This window comes from Agelaius tricolor, unplaced genomic scaffold, assembly GCF_023055355.1.
Source record: "Agelaius tricolor isolate 1412-34295 unplaced genomic scaffold, bAgeTri1.0.p SCAF_84, whole genome shotgun sequence".
NCBI lineage: Eukaryota > Metazoa > Chordata > Aves > Passeriformes > Icteridae > Agelaius > Agelaius tricolor.
The window spans coordinates 124,556-145,900 of record NW_027269344.1 but is presented as its reverse complement, the minus strand read 5'-3'; the positions used below and the strand labels follow the sequence as shown (position 1 = coordinate 145,900).

General features: G+C 49.5%; 1 protein-coding gene and 1 long non-coding RNA gene across 2 annotated transcripts; both read left to right on the top strand.

Annotated features, from left to right (window-relative positions):
• The first annotated feature begins 8,548 nt into the window (after positions 1–8,548).
• Positions 8,549–17,550, top strand: LOC139585538 (zinc finger protein 892-like). Its single transcript, XM_071418350.1, has 2 exons — positions 8,549–8,741; positions 15,743–17,550. Exon 2 carries the CDS (start codon positions 15,754–15,756, stop codon positions 16,660–16,662), a length of 909 nt encoding a protein of 302 aa, XP_071274451.1. The 5' UTR covers positions 8,549–8,741; positions 15,743–15,753; the 3' UTR covers positions 16,663–17,550.
• Positions 17,551–18,339: 789 nt separating this feature from the next.
• On the top strand, positions 18,340–20,604 carry LOC139585544 (uncharacterized). Its single transcript, XR_011677109.1, has 3 exons — positions 18,340–18,765; positions 19,163–19,248; positions 19,501–20,604. It is a non-coding gene; the product is annotated as an uncharacterized lncRNA (long non-coding RNA).
• The last annotated feature ends 741 nt before the right edge of the window (positions 20,605–21,345 follow it).

Here is a 21,345-nt window from a genome sequence, read left to right as displayed (position 1 = left end):
TGGAGAACTGGGGGCACGAGAGATTGGGCGGTCTGAGGGCGTCCAAGGGCTGGGAAGCGGAACCGGGAGAGCCGGGAAGGGTCCAAGGTTCCAGGAAGGGACTGTGAGAGGCGGGCTGGGGGATCCAGGGGGTCCCTGAACCCAGAAAAGGGGTCCAGGAGTCTCCATTGTTCAGGGAAGTGGGGTCTGGGAGCTGGGAAAGGCAGAAAAGGGGGTTCAGGGGGTCCCTGGGTCACGGAAAGGGGGCTCTGGGGCTGGGAGAGGCGGGCGGATCCCGGGGATGCAGCTTGGGTGTGTCACGATCCGTCCTTATGAATGGGTTTCGTGATGGTTCGTGGATTGATCTCAGGGTGCAAAAGAACTGACACGGTACAAGGGGGTTTGCAGTGATAATCAAAACAAATGCACCTTTATTGAAATAACCACAGCAAAAATGCCTTGGGAAGGAATCAGGGAAAAAAGGAAAAAATAAGGGAAAAGCGGGAGGAAAAAGAATGGGTATATAGCTACCAAACGTCAAACTGCCAAGTCCCTCCATGTCCAGCCCATGGAGTTCACCAGGCCGCGTCCAGGGAGATCTCAGAGGCGCAGTTCATCTGGACCCCAATTACACTATTTTTTGATGGGGGAAGGGGGGGTGGATTTTGCAACCAAATCAAAGGTAGTTTACTGTATCTTCAGGGGGAAAGAATGGTGTTTGGAAAGGGGTACACACAGTCCATGTTTGGCAGTAGGTGAGAGCCATTGTTTTCGTGGTTGACTGCCTGCACCTGCAACATCCATCTTGCTTTGGGCAGCTTTCCTTCCCCCGCCACTGCACACCTCTCCCGGGTTGGGGGTTTCAGTCCCAGTCTCTGGAAGAAGGTGAGAGGGGGCCTTCTCACACAGGGATTTCATGTCTCGGTCTCTTGATGAAGAGGCTTCTTACATCTCGGTTTGTCTGTCATGGTGGTTATGAACGAGCGAGAGGCACCTTCTTTGGGGGGAACCACCCTAAAGCCTAGGAGTAGTTCAGCCAGGCCGAGAGGCGGGGAGAATTCCAGAGCTATTGTGCAAAAGGGCAAAATGCCCTTTGAGCTCAGTGTAGCATATAGCAAATGCACCTGTGAAAACAATAATTGAGCAACACTCTCAGGTCTCAGGCATATGACTTTCCCCTACAGGATCAGAAACTTCAGACAGGAGGGGTCTGTTTTTCAGTGCTCCCCCGCAATGACGATCGTGAGGCAGATGAGGGATATTTCAGACAGACTCTCACACGACCCCGTGACTCACAATTGTCTTGAGGGATCTTTATCAGCAGCGCTCTGGAGTATCATTGATGAGTCTTCAGGACTGGCCGTACGTTGGTAGTATAACCTGGAAAAATAGGGACAGTATGACAGAGAGAAGAAAGAGAGAGAGAGAGAGAAAAAGGAGGAAAAGAAAGGATAGGAAAAAGAGGGGGAAAAGGGAGACAATAAACAAACATAATTAATATTGATTATAACAGTATTATTTTCATAACAATTTTCAAAATGGTTAATTGTTGCAGTGTGATGTAATACTCTGTTTCAGCTATCCCAGTTCCTCCCTCAGGTGTGCCAACAACCTCTCCCTTCCCCTTCCCCTTGCCCCCTTGCTAAGTGCTGTCCGTCAATCTTAACATTCCAGCAAGGGCATCATCTGATTGGCAAAGTTCAAAAGATGCTTCTCAGCCCTGGCAACATTGGGCTATCCAGGTGTCACTTGTCCCCTGAGACTTCCCCCCTCCCACCTGGTTGGTGCCATACCTACCCCTTCCCTCCCCCTCTCCCCGGGCTTAAAATACCCAGCGACCACGTGGTTCTGAGTTCTGTTGGAGCTGTTGCAACATTCAGAGGTCTGTGACTTAGGAATAAAGCTCTGGATCAAAACCTCCAGCAGCGTCTCCTTTTACCTTCACCATCACCTAAAGTCTTTCCACCAGAGGTAAACCTGAGTTCCTGCTTGCCTGGACTTGTCCCAAGCGCCAGCTTCAATACCCAGCTAGCCAGGGGTGTCTCTGGGGTGAGACCACCACAGCTGCCACATTTGGTCCAGCAGCAAGGCCAGACGACCCCAGGCACGTTCCATCCAGCAATATTGGGAATTAACTCTAATAGTTAATTAATTAAAATAGTATTATTTTTGTAACAATTTTCAAATGGTTGAAACAAATAACAAATAATCAAAAGCAAAACAATAAACAAATCATAATATAAGCATTAACTTTAAAATTATTTTCTAAAACAATTCACTAAAAATTGAAAGTAATTCTCACAAAATCATAAACGGGAATCAAGGATTGCTCTAAAACACAAATGCTTAATTCATAATTGCCTTGTGTCAATTGACTTGGGGATGTCCACAGTGTAGAGGACATCAGCCAAGTTGTGTGCATTGACTATAGACATCAATCTTGTCAGCCGTTTCATCATCCTCCAATTCATAACAAATGGGACTGATGACAAGATAAAACCAAGCACAATTAGAATCAAAAGGGCAACGATGGGTTGACACACACTGTTCAGGACACTCGTGGCAGTAGGTGACCACCCAAAGAGGGTATCCCACCACCTGTGCTCGGCATCTTTCTTTACCCTCTCCATAACACGGTGTACCTGTCTCACATTATGATGAACAGTCACCAGGTCTTCTGTCCGTTTTTCTTTATCTTTTTGAGGATTTCTACCAAGTCTTGATGGAGCAGCACTTGACTTACCAAAGTGAGATCCATCCCAATAGGAGTAGGCATCAGTTTGTGAATCAGTGTGTAGTTGGATTGCAATAGGTAGTGAGAGGTAACTGGAGCTTCATAAGAGAAATCACATCCTGTAAACTTGGTAAAGTTACAAGCACAAACATTTGAATAATTTTTAGTATCTACTACAACATTCTCTATGAATACAAAATCACAAGCAGTTCTGAAGCATGCACACCTGTTGCCTATATATACAAGGACTGTTTCAGAAGCCTCATTAGGCTGAATTTCAAAATGACAGATATTTTGCTCTGTGTCTGAAAAAATGTCTTGAGCTATGATTGCATTGCTTTCACAGATGAGCCCTTGTTGTTCTCGGACAAGACAAGATTCTAAATTAACAGTTTGCCATTTCTCACCCATTTGACGGGCCCATTCCTGATGCTCATAGAGAACAGCTCTATCATCATTTAGCCCTAATGCAATCATAGGAAATATCAAATGCACTGAGGCATTACGTATGGTTAACACAAAAGCCATGGCTGTGTTTGTAATGGGATTGTAAGTTAAATTCACCAGGTTCCACCAGGATTGGAATTCTCTTTCAAAATCAGTGGCACTGTCCCAAATTATTTTCCAAATTTCAGTAGGAAAAGTGCCTTCTTCACCTTCTCTTATCATTGAGGCAGCAACTGACTGCATCCACAATTGTGCCTGGATACAGCTGAGAGCCAAAGAAATGTTGTTTTGTGTAGCACCGAGTGCATCATTTACCAATTTGTGGTCATTTACATTTACATTTTTTACAAATTTTCCCAATTTGTCAAAATGTTTGATAGCAGCCACTGGTGTGTTCCTAAAGCCAATGACTGTAGTGGTTGTTGTAACTTGGTCAAATCTCTAGTTGTCGCAGCCAATTTTATTCATTAATACTTCTGAATCAATACTCTTTAGAATTCCCAATCCTGTTCCCACAACACCGGTTATGTCTCTTAGCGTCCGTCTTTTAAAAGAGTTCCGCTTTTGCAACCAGGTCATCCAACCCTCAAAGGAAGTTTGCAAAAAAGGTGAACAGGCCGGCTGAATTTCTGAGACATTACTTTGCATCAGCAATTTGACTTGTTTAAGAGAACCATGCTGGAATGAACAGTATTTATTGTTGTCCTGTTTTCCTAATTATATCTGGTCCATTTTCAAAAATTCTTGGGCTAAGCATAAGCAGTGGTTGGGCTGGAGTGGTGGTGGTGTAAATTGTAACCAGTTGGGCTATAGCATTTACTATAAACTTAAAATGTAGGCCCTACAGGCCTACATTTTTTGGACCAAAGACAAACCACTTCTATGGTTTGTGCCAATGTAAAATTGTGCCAACAATCCTGTAAGCTTGGGTGCGTACCAACCTTTTCATGCTTATTTGTTTGATCTGTCAAAACACCGATTGAGGTTGCGTTTCTATGGGTAGTTCCGTTAATCATTCGGATCCTATACTAATTTTTTTCCCCACTATCCCTTGAAGCTGCCAGGTTTTTTGGTTTTCCCATCCCTGCCTAGTGTATATCTGATTTTCATGTGTAACAACAGTTGATAGTTTTAAATCCTTCACATTTCCTGTGGATCCGGAAAAATGAACAAAAGCCTGGGACCAAGGCCATTCAGTATCAAGTTGACTAAGGGTGCTCTCAGTCCTTTCTACCCACTGGGGTGTGACTACTGTACTCAGTGTGGGCTTTGTTATAGCGTTTATCTTAAATTTGTAAACCAGGCCTTTTAAACTTTATGGATTTGTCAAGTTATTTTGCCAACAGCGTGTCACATAAGTTGGTTTGGCTAAAGTAAAATTATGCCAGCAGTCAGTTGATTAATTTCTACAATCCTTTGTAATTGCATTGTTGGTTCTGGGGCCTAAAGTGTAGTTACCAATGTACTCCTGCCAGCAGCACAGAGTGAGGGGAATTTGTTTGGTACACTCCCACTTTGTCGTAGGACACAGTTCTGTTGTAGGGATGTGCAAATAGTTTTTTCCATCTGGTTCTAAAAAATTTCCAGCACCTGCAATGGAGGTGGCTTTCTCATAGAGAGATCCTTCCACTTTTCTGCACGCTACCACAATCGACTCACCAATTGTTCCAGTTAGGGTTCTAGTCCAGTCCTTCTGATCCCATCCCCACTCACTTGGGCGATATATCTCAGAGTCATGCAGCACTATAGGCTCTAGTTTCAGGTGGTGACCCTTGGGATATGATCCTAGAACATTAGTGTGATGGATGGTAGCTTCAGACCACGACCACTCAGCAGGATTCTGTCCACGGAATTGTGGTAGGATGCAGAAAAGTATCACCAGTGTTATCATGGTTCAGATGATCCTCATGTCCCTCAGGGTTCTTCTGTAAAAGTAAACACAACAGAATCCTGCCACTAAGGGACAGAAAAAGTTAGAATGATGGAATTATCCAGTGTGTATTTATCCGATGCTCTCTCCCTAGAGCATCAGAGGCTACCCATGCATGTTTATTCAGAGGGGGTTTTAGCACTAGTGGTAGTTCCCCTACAGTAGGGAGGTCCACCAGAACAGGTTGTCCAGGGTAATATGCTGGAATCTTGAAATCATCTGGTCTCCCTAGAGAGGCAATTATGCTTGGAGCTATGTGGCAAAAGGCAGTGATTTTGGGACACCCATTTACTCCCCATCCATCATTTACATTTTTCACAGCTTCCCATAACCGAACATCCCAATTTCCCTCCTCTGGTTTCAAAAGTCATTCCAAAAGACCATTGGTCCTTTCCACGATCCCGTTAGCTTGAGGGTAGTAAGGAGAGTGAAAAGTCCATTTAATTCCTTCATTTTTTGCCTAATCCTGTACAATTCTAGCAGTGAAGTGGGACCCATTATCAGATTGAATTTCCTGTGGTTTTGGGAAAATTCCAAATGATCCCTGCAATGCTTTAACAGTATTATCACCTGTAGCTCTTTTAAAAGCATTGGCCTGGACCATCCCAGATACAATTTCTACTCCTACCAGCACAAAGTGTTTAACTCCTGACTTCTTAAAGGGGCCAATATAGTCTACCTGCCACGCGTCCCATAAGCCTTTACCCTTTCTGAAATGCAGAGGGTCATCTTCCAAAGGATGTCTCTCCAGTCTCCAGTCTGCGATTGCTCACAGGCTGATACGCATGTTTTACACCTTTCCTTGGTGACAGGCCAACGCTGCGCCAGAGCTTCCTTGTACAAATCTTTCACACCTGTGTGCTGTCTTTTTACATGCAGCCATTCTAATAGTTGATCCCAGTCCTCTGTAATTTGTTCCTTTTCAGGGCACTTAGTCTTGCTAAATCATCAGCTTTATTGTTCCACTCTCCTGCTGGATTTCCATCTGTCTGGTGAAAGGCTGCCCACCCCAACAAAGTTCCCTTGGCTTGTGATGTTGAAAATTTCTTACCACTTTTCCTTTTGCCATACTGGAATTCTGTTAACTTCCCAATCATTTTGCTTCCAAAAAGGAAGCCACTCAGTACATCCTTTATACACAGCATAAGAGTCCGTGTAGATGCAGACAGGAGAGGTATTCTGTACCTCATGTTGGAAAGCACTCCAAACAGCTCTCAGCTCCCCAACCTGGGCACTGCCTTCTCCCTCGGTAATGATTCGTTCACCAGAGGAAATGTGGAGGGCTGCTGCCCTGTATCTCCACACCTTCCCCTCCTGTTTAGCAGAGGCATCAGGGAACCAAGAATTTGCTGATTGTCTGGGGGAGAAAGGAAGGGATACTTTAATTACAGAGGCAGGTTTGTCATGGCTGCTGCCCAAGTTCTCAGTTTCTTGTAGCGCTAAATTTTTTACAGCATCTTCTGTTATTGAGAAAATGTTACAGTAATGTTCAATCTGAGCATACCAGTTTGCAACTGAGGCCCTTTGGGCCACCCTGTCGGCAGGGGTGGGGTGGGGGGTCCCAGTAGTGACTGTCTTGATAACTTTGAAAGGGCCTCTCAAGACAACTGGTTGTTGTTGTGCAATTTTTTCCACTTCTATGAGAGCTAAGCTAACCACAAACAATCCTTTTTCCCAGGTAGTGTATCTTTTCTCAGCATCTTTGAAACCACAGGAATAGAAACCAATAGGCCTTCTTGGACCCTCAGGACCCTGCTGCCAAATGTGTACTGACAGCCCTGAGGAGGCAAATCCCCATTCCAGCTGAAAGGGATCTGTGGGATGGACAGGGTCCAGTGCTTGGTGAGCTGTTGCTTCAAAAAACAGCAATTGCAATGCTTCCTCCTGAGAAGGAGTCCAATCCCATTTCATCCCTTTGCTCAGCAAGTCATGAAGGGGCCTAGCAATTATTGAAAGATCTGGAATGCGTTTTCTCCAGAACACTAATAATCCTAGAGCTTGCAGGAGATCTTTCCTGGATTCAGGCATTTTGATCTGATCTAAAGAGGTTAGGATATCAGGTGGAATACATGTCATACCTCCTTTCCAGCAAATTCCCAAAAACTTCTCTTCCTGAGAAGGCTTTTGAATTTTCTCTGGGGGAATTTGCAAACCAAGACTTTCTAAATGGGAGATTATTTTTTGTTGGGTATCTCCCACTGCTTCTATTTAACCTCCTCCCACAAGAATATCATCATGTATTGATAAACAGCTACGTTGTCAGGTTTGGGTGTTTTTTCTAATTCCTGGGCTAAAGTAGGGTGGGCCAAAGTGGGGGAGTGTTTGTAGCCTTGGGGAAGCCTAGTGAAAGTGTATTGCTGTCCTTCCCATGTGAAGGCAAAATGGTCCATATCTTCTGGCTGTATCATAAAAAACATGTCTTTGACATCTATAGGTCCCATGACTGAGTGAGCTTTTTATTGAATTGATGTCATTAATTCAGCCAAATTTGGGACCGCTGCTGTAAGAGGGTCTGTGTTGGCATTAAGCCTGCAGAAGTCTACTGTCAGCCTCCACTTCTCATTGGGTTTCCAAACTGGCCACACTGGCAAGTTGAAAAGAGAATGGGTATTGACTATTATTCCTTGGTCTCACAAGTCCTGTATAACCAGTTGATGCCCTCTTTGGCACCAGAAGGTAGAGGGTATTGTTTTACATGAGTAATTTTGCTAGACAGTGAGGAGGATGCAGCTTGGAGTAGTCTAATGTTAAGACATGGCATGCCAAATGACCACAGGAATCCCTCAGAATCTTCCCACTGCCTCCCAGCAAAAATATCCATCCCTAATTGTTTGGAATATGCCCAATTACCATTTCGAGAACTAATTCATTCTCCTCTGTCGTTATAGAGCATGACACAGTACAATAATACATGACTCCATCAAAAGGGTGCAAGAGAGAAATTTATTAAACCAATGTAGCTTTTATAGTTCTTCCAGATATTTACACCCATCTAACACATATACAATGCCCATTGGTGATAAAAGAGAAACAAAGTTCCCAGCAAGCGACCAGGGAGCCAGGACACTCTGGGAGCCAGCCAGAGTCCATATCTCCCAACTTTCTCTCCTTCCTCTGGTCTCCATGGTAACGACCTTGGTGTTCCTTCAGGAGAGATATGGGGCTTCTCCTTATCTTCAGGAGGCCCTGACAGCTCACAAGGACAGCACAGAATGTCTTTCCCACACTCCTCTCCATGGAGCGTGAGTTTTATTAATGCCACATTCATAGATTCTGTAGTTCCTAGGATGTTTAAAACACAACATTATTTCTTTCTTGGAACAATTCTACACTTCTGGGCATCCTTTTTGTTAGTGCAGAGATTTGTGCCCCAGTGTCAATCAGAAAGGTTACAAGTGCCCTCATTCCCTGTCCTTCTCTAGGCAATCCTGGATCAGGAGGCCTGGCTGCCACCTGCATCCCCTCGCTCAGCTGCTGGATGAGCTGCATCCACAACATTCTCCATTTGCTGTTTCCTTTTGCAGCTGTACCAATTTCTGTTGCAGAGTCAGATATCCTCACCATGGGCTCTGCCTTTAGCTGTGCAAATTCCATCAGTGCAAGCAGGCAGAGGGAATCAGCCCAATTCCTGCCCCGGGTAGGAAGACCCAGGTACATTGTCCAGGCTTTGCCCCAGCAGTGTTAATTTGCATTTCTAAAGCTCCTCTCCGGGCTACCTGGAATGAAGCTTCTCTTCCAGAGCAGCCATGCAGCCCCCCCCCACCCCCCCCAGAATCTGCTTTTTAGTTGTTGTTGGTTTTGATGGGTTTTGTTTGTTTTTTATTTATTTGGTTGGTTGGTTGGTTTTTTGTTTTGTTATGGTTTTAGGTAGGGGGATGGTTTTTGTTTGTTTTTTAAACAATATTTAAACAAACTATTAACTGTTTCTGAGTTAAATGGTCACCTTTAAAGCAGTTCTAGGTGAACGTTGAAAAACCCATAGCAAAACTTGATTCTCACACTTCTGTCCCAAACCTACCTAACCATATAAAGTAGGATTATTTTGAAAAACGATTCTCATGTTGTATTCTTGTCACTGAAACTGCGGGGAAAACAAAAACCCTCCAACAATATCTTTAGTGTTAGAGAGTCAAGGCATTACTTGGTTTTGGCAAAGATATGCAGCACACATCATTCCATCCACACACAGCCCGAGTGTGCAGAGAAGATCATTCCATGACACGTGAGATTTATTAGTTTTTTCCTAAACTTTATGTAGTCTGAACCAATCTAAATCCACTGGTTTAATGTTCATTGCTTCCAAGTGGTGTAGTTTTTAGTATTTGGTTTCCTATTAGATCCGGATTCCTTCCCCTCTGGAGTTAATTAGCTCCACACTCCTGGATTTCCTTCTCAGCCTTTTCCAGACCAGGTGTCTCCAACTCTGCCGGGGGCAGTGTCTGGGGTAGCTGTTGGTTGCTGTTTGCTGCTGGGCGTTGATGTTTTGTTGCTGGTCGTTATCTCTGTGGGTGTCTTTTGGGCTATTCCCAGTCTGTGGAGATGTTTAGCTCATCTCCATTGAGTGGTGTAACATCCTTTAAATAAAACCTTTAAAATTCCTTTCCCCAAGGCAAAGACAAACCAAGCCTGAGCAGAGAAAGAAGATTTAAAAGAACCAAAATGGGTACATTTTGCAGCAATGCAGTCGCAGTCAGCCCAGAGTGTGGGTGTGAGTGAGCCCCAGAGTGGAATTGTGCCGTGGTGCTCCCCAGCAGCTGTGGCAGTGCAGGCCCAGCCAGTGCTGAAGCTGCAGCAGTGGCAGCAAGGCTTGGCCGCAGTGGCTGGAGGTGCCAGAGGAGGGTGGCCAGGATTTCCGAGGGTTTGAGCAGAGGATCTGTGGGCAGGCCCAGGGGCTTGGCCCGCTGTGGAGCCCTGGCTGCTGCTGCGTTGCCTTCAGGGCAGGCTCAGGGGCGGCTCCCATGGTCCTGCTGCAGGCGGGAAGTGCAAATCTCCGGGGCTTCAGAGCCCCTGAGGCCAGGCTGAGGGGTCCCCCCCGTGTTCAGCTGTGCTGGCGGCTGTTTCTGGCCTCAGGGACACTTGGCATGGGCCCCTTGGCCACCAGTGGTGCTGCTTTGCACTCCTTAGGCAGGAGCCGATGTCCTGGCTGGGTGTTGGCAACAGCAAAGTGCCAGGGCAGGCTCTGTGCCAGCCCAGCTTCCTGTGGGAGAGATTTCACAAGAGACAGGATTCTGGCCACGGACTGCTTGAAACATACATCCCTTATCTCCACCCTGCACAAGGTGGAGAATTACCAGGGTAAGGAATTCCAGACATCAATTCCAAGGGAGATAATTGAATATCTGCCCTGGGTCTGTCTCTTCTTCTTGCCATAGCCAATGGCAAAAGCTGTACCCACGGCATCTTGGTTTCTATCACCAGCTTCCAAAAGTGTTTCTTTATTTCTCCTGACCTGAGCTCAGGGGGTGCCAGGGGTTATGGAGGTCCCATTGTATTCCTAAAGTTGCCATAACCCCCTGAAGGATCTTTCGAGTAAAATTAGTTCTTCTTTCTGAGTCTATTCCTTCCACAATCCCTTCTCTATGAATTGTTTTAGAAATACCTTAATAAGTGATGCAGTGCTTGCTGAAGCAGTCAGAATTGCTTTTGCCGCCCTGTTAGGTGCCATGGTGTCAGCAGAAGATATTGAAGCCTTCCTGCCCAGGGCATTTCAGTGCCTTACAAGCACCTTACAAGCACCCACAGCTCCTTGGGTTGAGCTGAGCATGGGCTGGTGACCTGCGCTTTGTCTGATTCCCCTTCCTTAATAACAGCCTGTCTTGTAGCTCTTTTCCCTTCTGCTGCCCTTGCAGAGCCATCCAGAAACACATTTTCTCCCTCAGTCCAGGGATTGTCTCATCAATCTCTCCCAGCCTGGGTCTGGAGCTCTGTCCCTTGAATGCAGTCCTGGGTGTCTCGGTTCCTCTGCGAGCCTCTCAGGAACCCTCGGCCAGTCCCGAGTCGGCAGACACCGGGGGGGGGGCAGCCCCGACATGGCCGACAGCGGGCAGACACTCTCTGTGCCCCGAGGGTACTGAGGGTACCTGGACTGGTCGCCTTTGCAGCACAAGAGACACCAGAGACAGCACAAGAGACACCAGAGACAGTGGTAGAAGATAAAGGGCCGACTCTTAGCAGGGGTTAATCCAAGGTTTTATTAGGAGTCCCAAAGGAGCTCCTGCACCTCAGGCGGCCTCCTGTCGAGAGCCCGGGAGATGTGCCAAGGTCACATTTAAAGGGAGGTGGAAACCAAAAGTAGATAACATTTTACCAACCTATAAGTGACCCTAAGGGATGGATGCTGGGGGATAAACATATAGGACAGCGTATGGGGCAAGGCTGGGGGGGCTGACTCCTGGCCTCTGGCTAATCACTCAACGACCTGGACCGAAACTTCTGGATGGAGGGGATGGGATGCTGAGTGATTGACAGAGAGCCAGGGTGGGGGTTTGGGGATGATCTCATCCCGGGAGAGGGATTACACAGGTAAAGGGAGAGGGGTACAGTTTGGGATAAACCATTTGGGAAAAATATGGGGATACAAAACAAAACTACTTCAAAGTATTACAAAGTATAAAAACGCACTACAACACCTGAGTTTCTTGCCAGCCCCTCTCCAGGCTGTTCAAACAGGAGGCTGGGTTAAACCCTTGCCCTGTCCTCAGTTCTGAATCCTCCTGCGCCACTGAACAAGTTTCATACTGTAATAACCGAGCCCTGCTCATCCATTTAGAGGCTCTTTTGGTTGTCAGAGCTTTAACTTGCTGCCAGACTTGAACTCTAGGAGATCCTCCTGTTGTCATCAGTTTTCAGGACTCAGTTCCCATGTGAGCTGTGTCTGCACAATTCTGCAGACATTGAGGCCACTCTGGCCACTGGGTTAAACATTTTAACACAAGAATTCTTCGGCATGGCCCTGTTTAACATCCACCTACAATTCAAATTCTTTCTCCCTGTCTAGGAGGGCCAGGGCAGGAGCCTCAGTTAATCTGCTTTTTAACACTTGAAAATTCTGTGATTCCTCCTTGTGTCCATCCATCCAGTTTCTTGACTGGAGTGTTGTAGGGAGAGATCCCTGGCTCCAAAACCCTGCCTTTAAGAGAGAGTCAGTAATAAGCTGTAAGCCCTTCCTTCCCTCTCTTGGAATAGGGTATTGATTTTAAATCAATACAAGCAACCTCTTGTCCTTGTTGCTTCAAAGTAATTTGGTGAGGCTCCATATCTAATTTTCCCTCTTTCCCTGGGACTGTCCACATTTGTGGGTTCACTTCAGCATAGGCCTTGCCAGACATTTGACACATAAGTACAACATCATAAGCCTCTGTATCACCTTTTACAATATAAAAATCCAGCCACCAAATTCCTTCCCAGTAAATTGCAATCACAGTAGGAAGAAAAAGAAATTAATTTATTTCAAGCGTATCCCCTACATCTCCTAGTAGTGGTTGATGAAATCATACCTGCTCATCTTTCCCACTTATTCCCTTAATAATTAAACCATGCCTTTCCTATTTTGCCCATTAGGTCTAAGATTCAGAGTGGATTGAGAGGCCCCTGTGTCCATCAGGAGAGGCCTCCTCTCAATGCAGACCCACCTGAATGTTCTCAAGGGCTCCAGTGTGGAGGGTCCCTGGTGTGATGGGAGCTGTGACAGCCCTGCCAATCCATGTCCATCAAGGGGTGGACTTGCTGGTCCTGAGGGTGCTGCTGTCTGTGCTTGCAGTGTCCTTGTGCCCTGCAGCTGGAGCCCTGATTCCTTGCAGGGGCTGTTTGGGTGGGCTGTCCCCTGCCGAGGAGGGCAATGCCTCTGCCGGGTGCTTGTGGCCGAGCCCGTGCCCTGGGTGCTGGGGCCCCCTTGGGCCCTGGGGTTGATCCCTCAGGGGCTGTAGGAACTCTGCCCTGGCCTTTGCCTTCAGCTTGGCCTTTTTCTGCTTCCTTCTTGCATTCACCTGCTGGGCCTTTGTGCCCAAGTGGTGCTGGGCCTTCTTCTGCCCCTCCTGCAGCCCCCCTCAGTGCCTGTGGGTGCTCATCCTCTGAGAGCTGCTGAGCTTTCTGCAAAATCATTCGTTTCTGTGGTGATCCCAAGAAAAGAAAAGAAAATCTCAGTCCTTCCATGTATAATCCACATTTCCCAGGTGTTCCTTGCTCCTCGTCCCTGTGCTCAGGGTGCCCTCCCCAGCCCGTATCCCAGAGCCGGTCCCTGTCCTGCCGCAGTGTCCAAAGGCGCCCCCCGGCGGGCAGGGCCGGCAGCTCCACGGGGCCGGGCAGCGGCCGGGGCGTCCCGCAGCCTCCTGGGGGCCGGGGGCCACTGCCGGCCCTGCCCGGGGCTGGTGGGGTCAGGCAGCGCCCGGCGCTGAGCCCCGGCTGCCCCACAGCCCCGGCCCGGCCGCGCAGCTCCCCCCAGGCCCCCAGCCCGTGCTCCCGGTCCCGCACCTCTGCGCCCGGTGCTGCCGCTGCCCCCCACAGAGAAACCCCCTGAAACCCTGACCTCCTTGTTTTCCTCTCCTGGAAACCGGGGATACAAATGATCAGCTGGCAAATGTTGAGGATAAGACCCTGCTGAAAAACATCCAAATTCTGAGTATTTTTCTCTTCCTTCTCTTTTCTTTTTCTCACCACATAGATTCCTCCTGCTGCTTCCTGCCTTAACCATATTCCTGCACACTCCCCTTCACCCAGTCTCTTCCCAGCACACCAATGCCATCCATCCCCTGTTGTCCAAATCCCTTCTCCACTTCTCTTATTGTCCCCCTGGGTGTCCAAGTCCTTAATTGCCTCTGAGGGAGTGTGCAATCTACCTCACCCTTCTCCCAAGGGACCCTTCAGAGATATTTTGGGATCATCATCCCTTTGGCACAGGACCCCTTCCTGGCTTTCCCTTTTCTGTCTCCATGGGTGCCCTGCCGTGCTCACTCCCCAAAGATCCCAGTGCACTCACTGATGAGATTTTCAGTGCTCTCTCCCTGCTGACTCTTCACAGCCCCCCCTGATGTGTCACTCGTCTGTCTCCTGGTCACTCTCAGGTACCCAATCAGTCCCCGGTGCTGCCGCCCCCAAGGGGGCCGATCACCCAAACTGGGTGAGGCACCTTCAGCTGCACTCACTGCCCGCTGCCCCAGACGGTGGATAGAATTCCGGACGAGTCCCAAGGTGTGTGGAAAAATTGACGTCACCAGAGGATTCTGTCCACAAAGCAGACAGAGGAGTCCTGTAAAAGTAATTTCATTCCTAAAGAAAGGGAGAGGCCATGGGACATTTCCTACAGGGTCTCTCCAGTTGGTGGAGGACACAGCCTCCTGTTCATCCTAATTTTCCCAGCTGCATCTCCCTCTTCCTTTCCGCATTGGGTGGTGTACTTGAGAGGAAGAGACTTCCCAATCCACTTACTACATATCCCCTTGATATGCTCCCTACTTTTGTGTAGCAACCGATATTCATGGCTCTGTGAAGTCTTTGTTGTTCTTCTTCTCGAAGTTCATGAATGTGGCAGGACCTTGGCTGAGCAGCAGTCTGTGTCATCAGTTAACAACATTTTCTTAAACTGATGGCTTCTCCTGTCGCTTCCTTACGTACAAGTTCCTGGGTCTATCTCTCATCAGATTCACAGCATCTGATTGTAAAGACACTTTCCTCTTCTTCCTTTCATGGGGGTCCCCCGTTTGTGGGATATCCCCCCTGGAGCAGGGTGTCCCCCCTTGCTGCAGCCCCAGCCCTCAGGCAGGGCTCAGCCAATCAGAGCACGCGGCTCTGATGACTCAGCAGTTGCCAGGCGGACCCGCAGCTCCCAGGGTTCCCAACCTGCCCCCCCCTCGGCCCCAGCGCCCCACTCGAGGGGAATCTGGGGAGGTGGGAGTGGGGCAGCGCCAAGGCCGGGCCCCCCCGCGCTGTCCTGGTGGGAGCGGCTGCAGTGGGGACCGAGTGCGGGCGGGAGCGGCCGAGAGCCCAGCGCTGCCCCAGCCCGACCTGCCCCAGCTCCATCCCTGCCCCTGCCGTGGGATGCTGTGGGTCTGGGGGCAAGAGGGAGCCGGCAGCGGGTGCTGGGCCTGGGGCAGGAGGAGAAGGGAAGGAGAAGCAGGGTTGAGGAACAAAAGGGTCAAACGATGCACGTGGGAGGAGAAGGTGGGATTGTGCAGGAGAAGGAGGAATAGCAGGAGGAAGAGGAGTGTGAGGAAGAGCAGGAACAGAGGAGGAGGAGGAGCAGAAAGAGGCGGCACCACACGGTTCTACTCCTCCCTGTATCTGCAGCCTCCCCCCCAGCCCCAGGAGCTTTGTCCGTATGCAGCAGGTGACCAGGGGAGGGGGAATCCATGATTTTCACAGAGGCTGAATCTTGGGGTTTCTGAGCTTTACTGGGCAAATGTTGGTGCTTTTGTGCTTTGTGAGGGCTGAATCTCTGTATTTTGAAGGAGGTTTTTGCTGAATAATGACGTTTGGGAAGTTTTTGATCGGCATCTTGATGTTTAGAGGATTTTTGTGTTGAATCATGGTGTTTTGGAGGTTCTTTCAGACACAAGATGCCCAATAACTTTCCCAGATGAACTTGGGCATGGAGGTTTTCCCAGTCCAAGCTGCTGTCCTCTTGATTTTTTCTGCAAACCAGGATTTATAATTCTCAGGGTGTGGCCTGATGGAGGAGGAGGAAAAGCCCCGAATGTACCTCATGAAGAGGGGCTGCAAACTGTGCCCAGGGAGTTCTGGGGAGGAAAGAGCCCCTGTGAGCCAGGAATGCATCCTGCGATCCAGCCAGAGCTTGGAGCTGGTGGAGAAGCCTCATGGCAGGGAGAAGCCACACAGGTGCTTGGAATGTGGGAAATGTTTCAGCTGGAGCTCCAGCCTGAGGCAGCACCAGGTGATCCACACTGGGGAGAGGCCCTTTGAGTGTGGGGAGTGTGGGAGGAGTTTCAGCCACAACTCCATCCTGATCCAACACCAGAGGATCCACACTGGGGAAAAGCCATTTGAGTGTGGGGAATGTGGGAAGAGCTTCAGGCAGAGGGGCCAACTGATACGACACCAGGTGATCCACACTGGGGAAAAGCCCTATGAGTGTGGGGAGTGTGGGATAAGCTTCAGCCAGAAGGGCTACCTGATGCAACACCAGAAGATCCACACTGGGGAAAAGCCCTTTGAGTGTGGGGAATGTGGGAGGAGCTTCAGAGGAAGCTCGGCCCTGATTCGGCACCAGGTCATCCACACGGGGGAACGGCCCTACACCTGCTTGGAATGTGGGAAGAGCTATGGGTGGAACTCTGACTTGAGAAAACACCAGCGCACCCACTCTGGGGAGAGGCCCTACGAGTGTCCTGAGTGTGGGAAGAGGTTTCACAGGAGCTCCGATCTCCTCAAACATGAGCGGATTCACACAGAGGAGAGGCCCTTCCGCTGCCCTGACTGTGGGAAGGGCTTCAAGCAAAACGCCAAACTCACCATCCACCGGCGCATCCACACTGGAGAGAGGCCCTACGAGTGTCCTGAGTGTGGGATGAGCTTCTCACAGAGCTCTCACTTGACAGAACACCAACGGAGGCGCCACTAAGGGAAGCCCTGTGAGTGCCCCACGTGAGGGAAGAGCTTTGTGTGCTGCTCCAGCTCTGTCCCCCATGAGACAATCTACATTGGATGATCCTCAGTGAGCGTTGTTGGGCAGAGCCCTGGTGATCCATGGTCCTGGTGATCTGTGTTGGGAAGACACCTGGCTTGGAGGCTCCACATCTTCCTGGTTCCCTGTGGGCAGCTAGATAAACCCAGCAGCAGGAACATCCATTGGGACACAGACCTACAATGGGAATTCCTTGGGGAGGGCAGATTTGTTGACTTTCAACCCCATAAAATCTTTTGCATTCAATCCTATCTTCTGGTGACATCAGGGAGTACTGAATGGTGTTGAAGGTATGTTCAGGGTGGACTATATGATGCTTGCATCTCCAGTCTGTTCTGTTTATGCTGAATAATAAGTTTTGTACCTTTAAGACTTGTCCTGAGAGTGAAGAGGGAGAGAAGAAATGCAGAGTTTGTTTTCAGAAACTGCACTCACTCCTCCACATTCCTGCTCCTGCACTGTGTTGTCTGCGGATGGACAGACAGCGGGACAGAGCTCTCCTTTGCTTTTTGTTAGTTTTAGCTAGCTGAGGCAAAGTAGTTCCCTACTGTGGGGTTTTTTCCCTTTTCTTTGGACCTGCTTAAACCTGCTCTGGCCTGAACACCAGAAGAGCATGGGCAGCTCACACCTGTGGCCCACCGGGCCAGGCCTGGGCTGTGGCATTTCCAGCACCAGAGGGACTGATAAGGGACTGAGTGAGCTGAGCTACAGCCCACAGAGGGACCTTGTGAGTTTGTCTCTCTTTTAGAGCAGCAAGAGGTTTTATTGTTTAATATTGTTTAGGTTTTATTGTGTAATAAACAGTTTTTTCCACTTTTCTTCAAAGAGGTATTTTATTTTTCCTGAACCAGCTGGGGGACACATGGACATGGAGGGGGACATAGCCATTCATGGGGATGTGGGTGGACACAGGCATGGATGGAGATGTGGGGAACAATGACAGGGATGGAAACATGGTGGGGAGACAGCCGTGGGTGAGGACATGGTGGGACATGGGCAGTGACATGTGGGGACATGGCCATGGCTGGTGCCATGGGGGGAACTTGCAGGGGATGTGGGGGATGCTGGGTTGGAGGGAGTTGAGGGTTCCTGGGAGGGATTTGGGGCTTGCTGAGGCCTTTGGGGACCCCAGGCCAAGTGGCTCTGGCTGTGCTGGGAGACCATGGGGGAGGTTCTGGGGCAGTTGCTCAAGGACCCCCTGAACTGGAGCCCCAGCCGGGCATTGGGCTCCTGGAAGGGGATGAACATCCTTGTCCCCAGGAAGAAAATCCCAGCACCCCCAGGGTGTCAGGGGCAGCTGAGAGGCCACAACAGGAGGGGAAAGCCAGACAGAGCTGTCACACTCTTAAACTACACCCCAAAAGTCCCAAAACTGAGGGATTGCTCCCAGGAAAAAGCAGCCAGGAGATGCATGAATTGAGGGAAAGGGGGGATGTGACCCCCCAGACTGAGCAGGAGGGACCTGCATCCCCCCAAAACCAAATAGGGACAAGAGGCGGAGCTGAAGGCACGATGGGAAAGGGGTGGGAGTGCAGGGAAAAAGAGGATTCAGAGTGGGAGAGGGATGGGATCCCCAGATTGAGTTGGGAGGGGTCCTTGGGTTGGGGGAATGATAGGAGAGGGGAGGGAAAGTTGGGGATGGGATAGAAAAAGGGTGGTTCCGTGGGGATCCCACTGTGTCCCCATCGCTTGATCCCCGGAGTGATTCCCTGGGGCTCTGGAGGGGAATGGATCTGCACTGGGTGGATTCCCAAGCCCCCTGCCCATCCCTGGGGGGCTCATGGGGCTTTCCCTGGTTCCTTCCACCCAAACGCTGCAGCCATGGGAGAGAGAAGGGTGTGAAAGGAGGATCTGGATTGGGCATGGAGGAGGAGAAATAGGAAGAGGAGGGAGAGAAGAAGCGGAGGATGGGAAAAAGGAAGAGCAGGAACAGGAGGAAGAAGAGGAGGAGCCGCAGCAGAACCACGCTGTTTTCCCACTCGCCCACTGAGTCTGCAGCTCCCCTGGCCCTGGCAGCATCTATCCCTCCAGATCTCACAGGTGAGTAGGGAGGGGGAACTCACCCCAAATCCATTGGAGGATCTCTGGGAGGGTTTGTTTCAGGGGAGGGGATGTTTGGATCTTGCAGGGCCCCAAGGGTGAGACACAGATGCCCCTTTGGAGAACTGTGGAAGGTTCCTGTGGCAAACCGTCTGTACTGGCTGGGGCAGTGGTACCAGCTGGGGGGGGACATTGGTGTTGGGACTCTGATTGGCATCAGAGTGGGGAGAGCAATGAAGGCCAATCCTGGAGCTGGGGGATCCTGTCAGCCTGGAGGGGTGGGGGAGGCTGGAGATGAGCAGGGTCTGGGCCCATCCAACTGTGAACAGGGCAGTTACTTTTTGAGCTGGACTTGGGAAGCAGGACCAAGGGCCTCACCTGTTGTTTTTCCCCCAAGCCAGGATTTGTCAATCCCAATCTTTGTCTGGATGGAGCTGGAGGAGGCTACGAGGAAAAGGAAGATGGCCTGGGACACTGAGGCAGGCAAGAAGGAAGTCACTGCCCCTTTCTCCCTCTCCTCTGTTTCATGTCTCAGCCCAACATTTCCTCTGGCTGCAGGACAACCCTGCTACCAATGCCGTCCTGCCAGGGATGAACTGGGGGGATCTCCTTCCCCTTCCCTCTGGCACAGAGGCAAATCCCATCCTGTCCTTGTCCACAGCTCCTTCCCCTTCTCATTCTGTCCTTCTTCCTTCCTCATTCCTTCCTCTCCTTTTCTTTCCTTTCCTTCCCCAGGCACTGAGCTGCAGACAGAGACCAGGGAGAGCAAATCCCTGCTGCAGAACCTCATGGAAAAGGCCGTTTTGAGCAGCTCCATGGCATGGGAATCCAATGGGGAGGATAAGCCCTGGAGATCCCACACAAGGAGGGGTTGCAAACCCAGCCCTGGCAGCTGTGAGGAGGAAAGATGCCCCCTGTGTCCAGAATGCAGCCAGAGATTCATTCAGAACTCAGAGGTGGTAGAGACAACTCGTGGCTGGCAGAAACCCCACAAGTGCTTGGAATGTGGAAAGGGCTTCAGCTGGAGCTCTGGAGCTCAGATGTGATCTGGTTCCAGGTGATCCACATGGGGAAACGGCCCTACAAGTGTGGGGAGTGTGGGAAGGGCTTTGATTGGAGCTCCAACCTCATCAATCACTGCAAGATCCACACTGGGGAGAGAACCTATGAGTGTCCCGAGTGTAGGAAGTGGTTTCTGAGCAGCTCCAATCTCATCGTAATGAGTCAAGGGGTCAGCTGGAAATGTATTTACGATAATTGAAAACTGTGGATGAGTCAAGGGGCCAGCTGGGAGTATAACTGAGATAGTAGAAGATTACATATTTTAGTTAAGATTTTAAAATTTAGCTAAGCAAAAATCACATAGGTTAGTGAAAGAGTAACAAATATATTAGAAAGTAAAGCTCGGAGTGACAGGGATAGATGTAGCAATTGTGGAGGAGCAGAGACCATAGAAATATCTTGCCTTAAGAATAATCAGTTTGGAGAGGCTTGGACCATGACCAGCAGATCAAAAAATCCTGCAAACTCGCCATGGGTGAAGAGTTTACCATGAGGAAGAGAGCTTTCTTCTTCACATACGCCCACTCCCTTATTTCAAAATCCCACAGACCCAATTAAGGCAGTGCAATTGCGCAGTCATATTAGGTATTCAGCTGACTATAATACAAAGTGGGCAGATAATGATTATGTATTATGCATCCTTAGAAACCGCTTGGATATGTAAAACCTTTTCTGTATAAATAGAGAGCAGGAGTCTGCAACTCCTTGCACATCCATTTGGAAATGATTCCTTATGTGTCCAGCACTGCAATAAAATACCCTTCTTTTCAACTTTAATTAGTTGAAGAGTTGTCTGTCTGTGCTTCAGTACATCAGCAGATTCACACAGAGGAGAGGCCCTTCCACTGCCCCGACTGCGGGAAGGGCTTCAGGCGCAACTCCACCCTCGTCACCCACAGGCACATCCACACTGGGGAGAGGCCCAATGAGTGTCCTGTGTGTGGGAAGAGATTCTCCAGAAGCTCTCACTTGGGCCAACACAAATGGAGGCACCATTAAGGGAAGTCCTGCCAGTGTCCCCCATCCGGGTGTCACCCCCTTTTTTCTGCCCTCAGAGCTCCTGAGCCAGTGGCAGCTGCAGCCCCTTCCCGTGGCCTTGCACCTGACTGGGACCTCCTGTGATTGCGCAGGGAGGATTGGGGCTGTGACTGAGCAGGGAGGGTGGGGTCCAGGGAACACTGGGTGCTGTGGGTCTGCCCAGCAACTGGTGAGTCATCAGAACTGCTCTCTCTGATTGGCTGATTCTTGTTCATTGCATTCTCTTGTTGCCTGTGGAGAGGCCTGGGAGTTGAGTGTAGGAATGGGAGAGATCCCACCCCGAGCACTGGCACAGGGAGAACAGACCCAGCCTGGGCACAGGGAGTGAATTTATGTACCGACCAAATCACATCAGGACAAAGAGAAGGGAAAGGAATCTCTCCAACATCTTCCCCCCACCTAGGGGGGTTAATGATGATGGAGAGACGGGGACGTCTGAGTTTAGATCAGAAGCCAATTTTATTGAGTATGCCAGGGATT

Coding starts and splice junctions, on each gene's coding strand:
- LOC139585538 (XM_071418350.1), top strand. CDS start 15,754: ATGGAGGAGGAGGAAAAGCCCCGAATGTACCTCATGAAGAGGGGCTGC.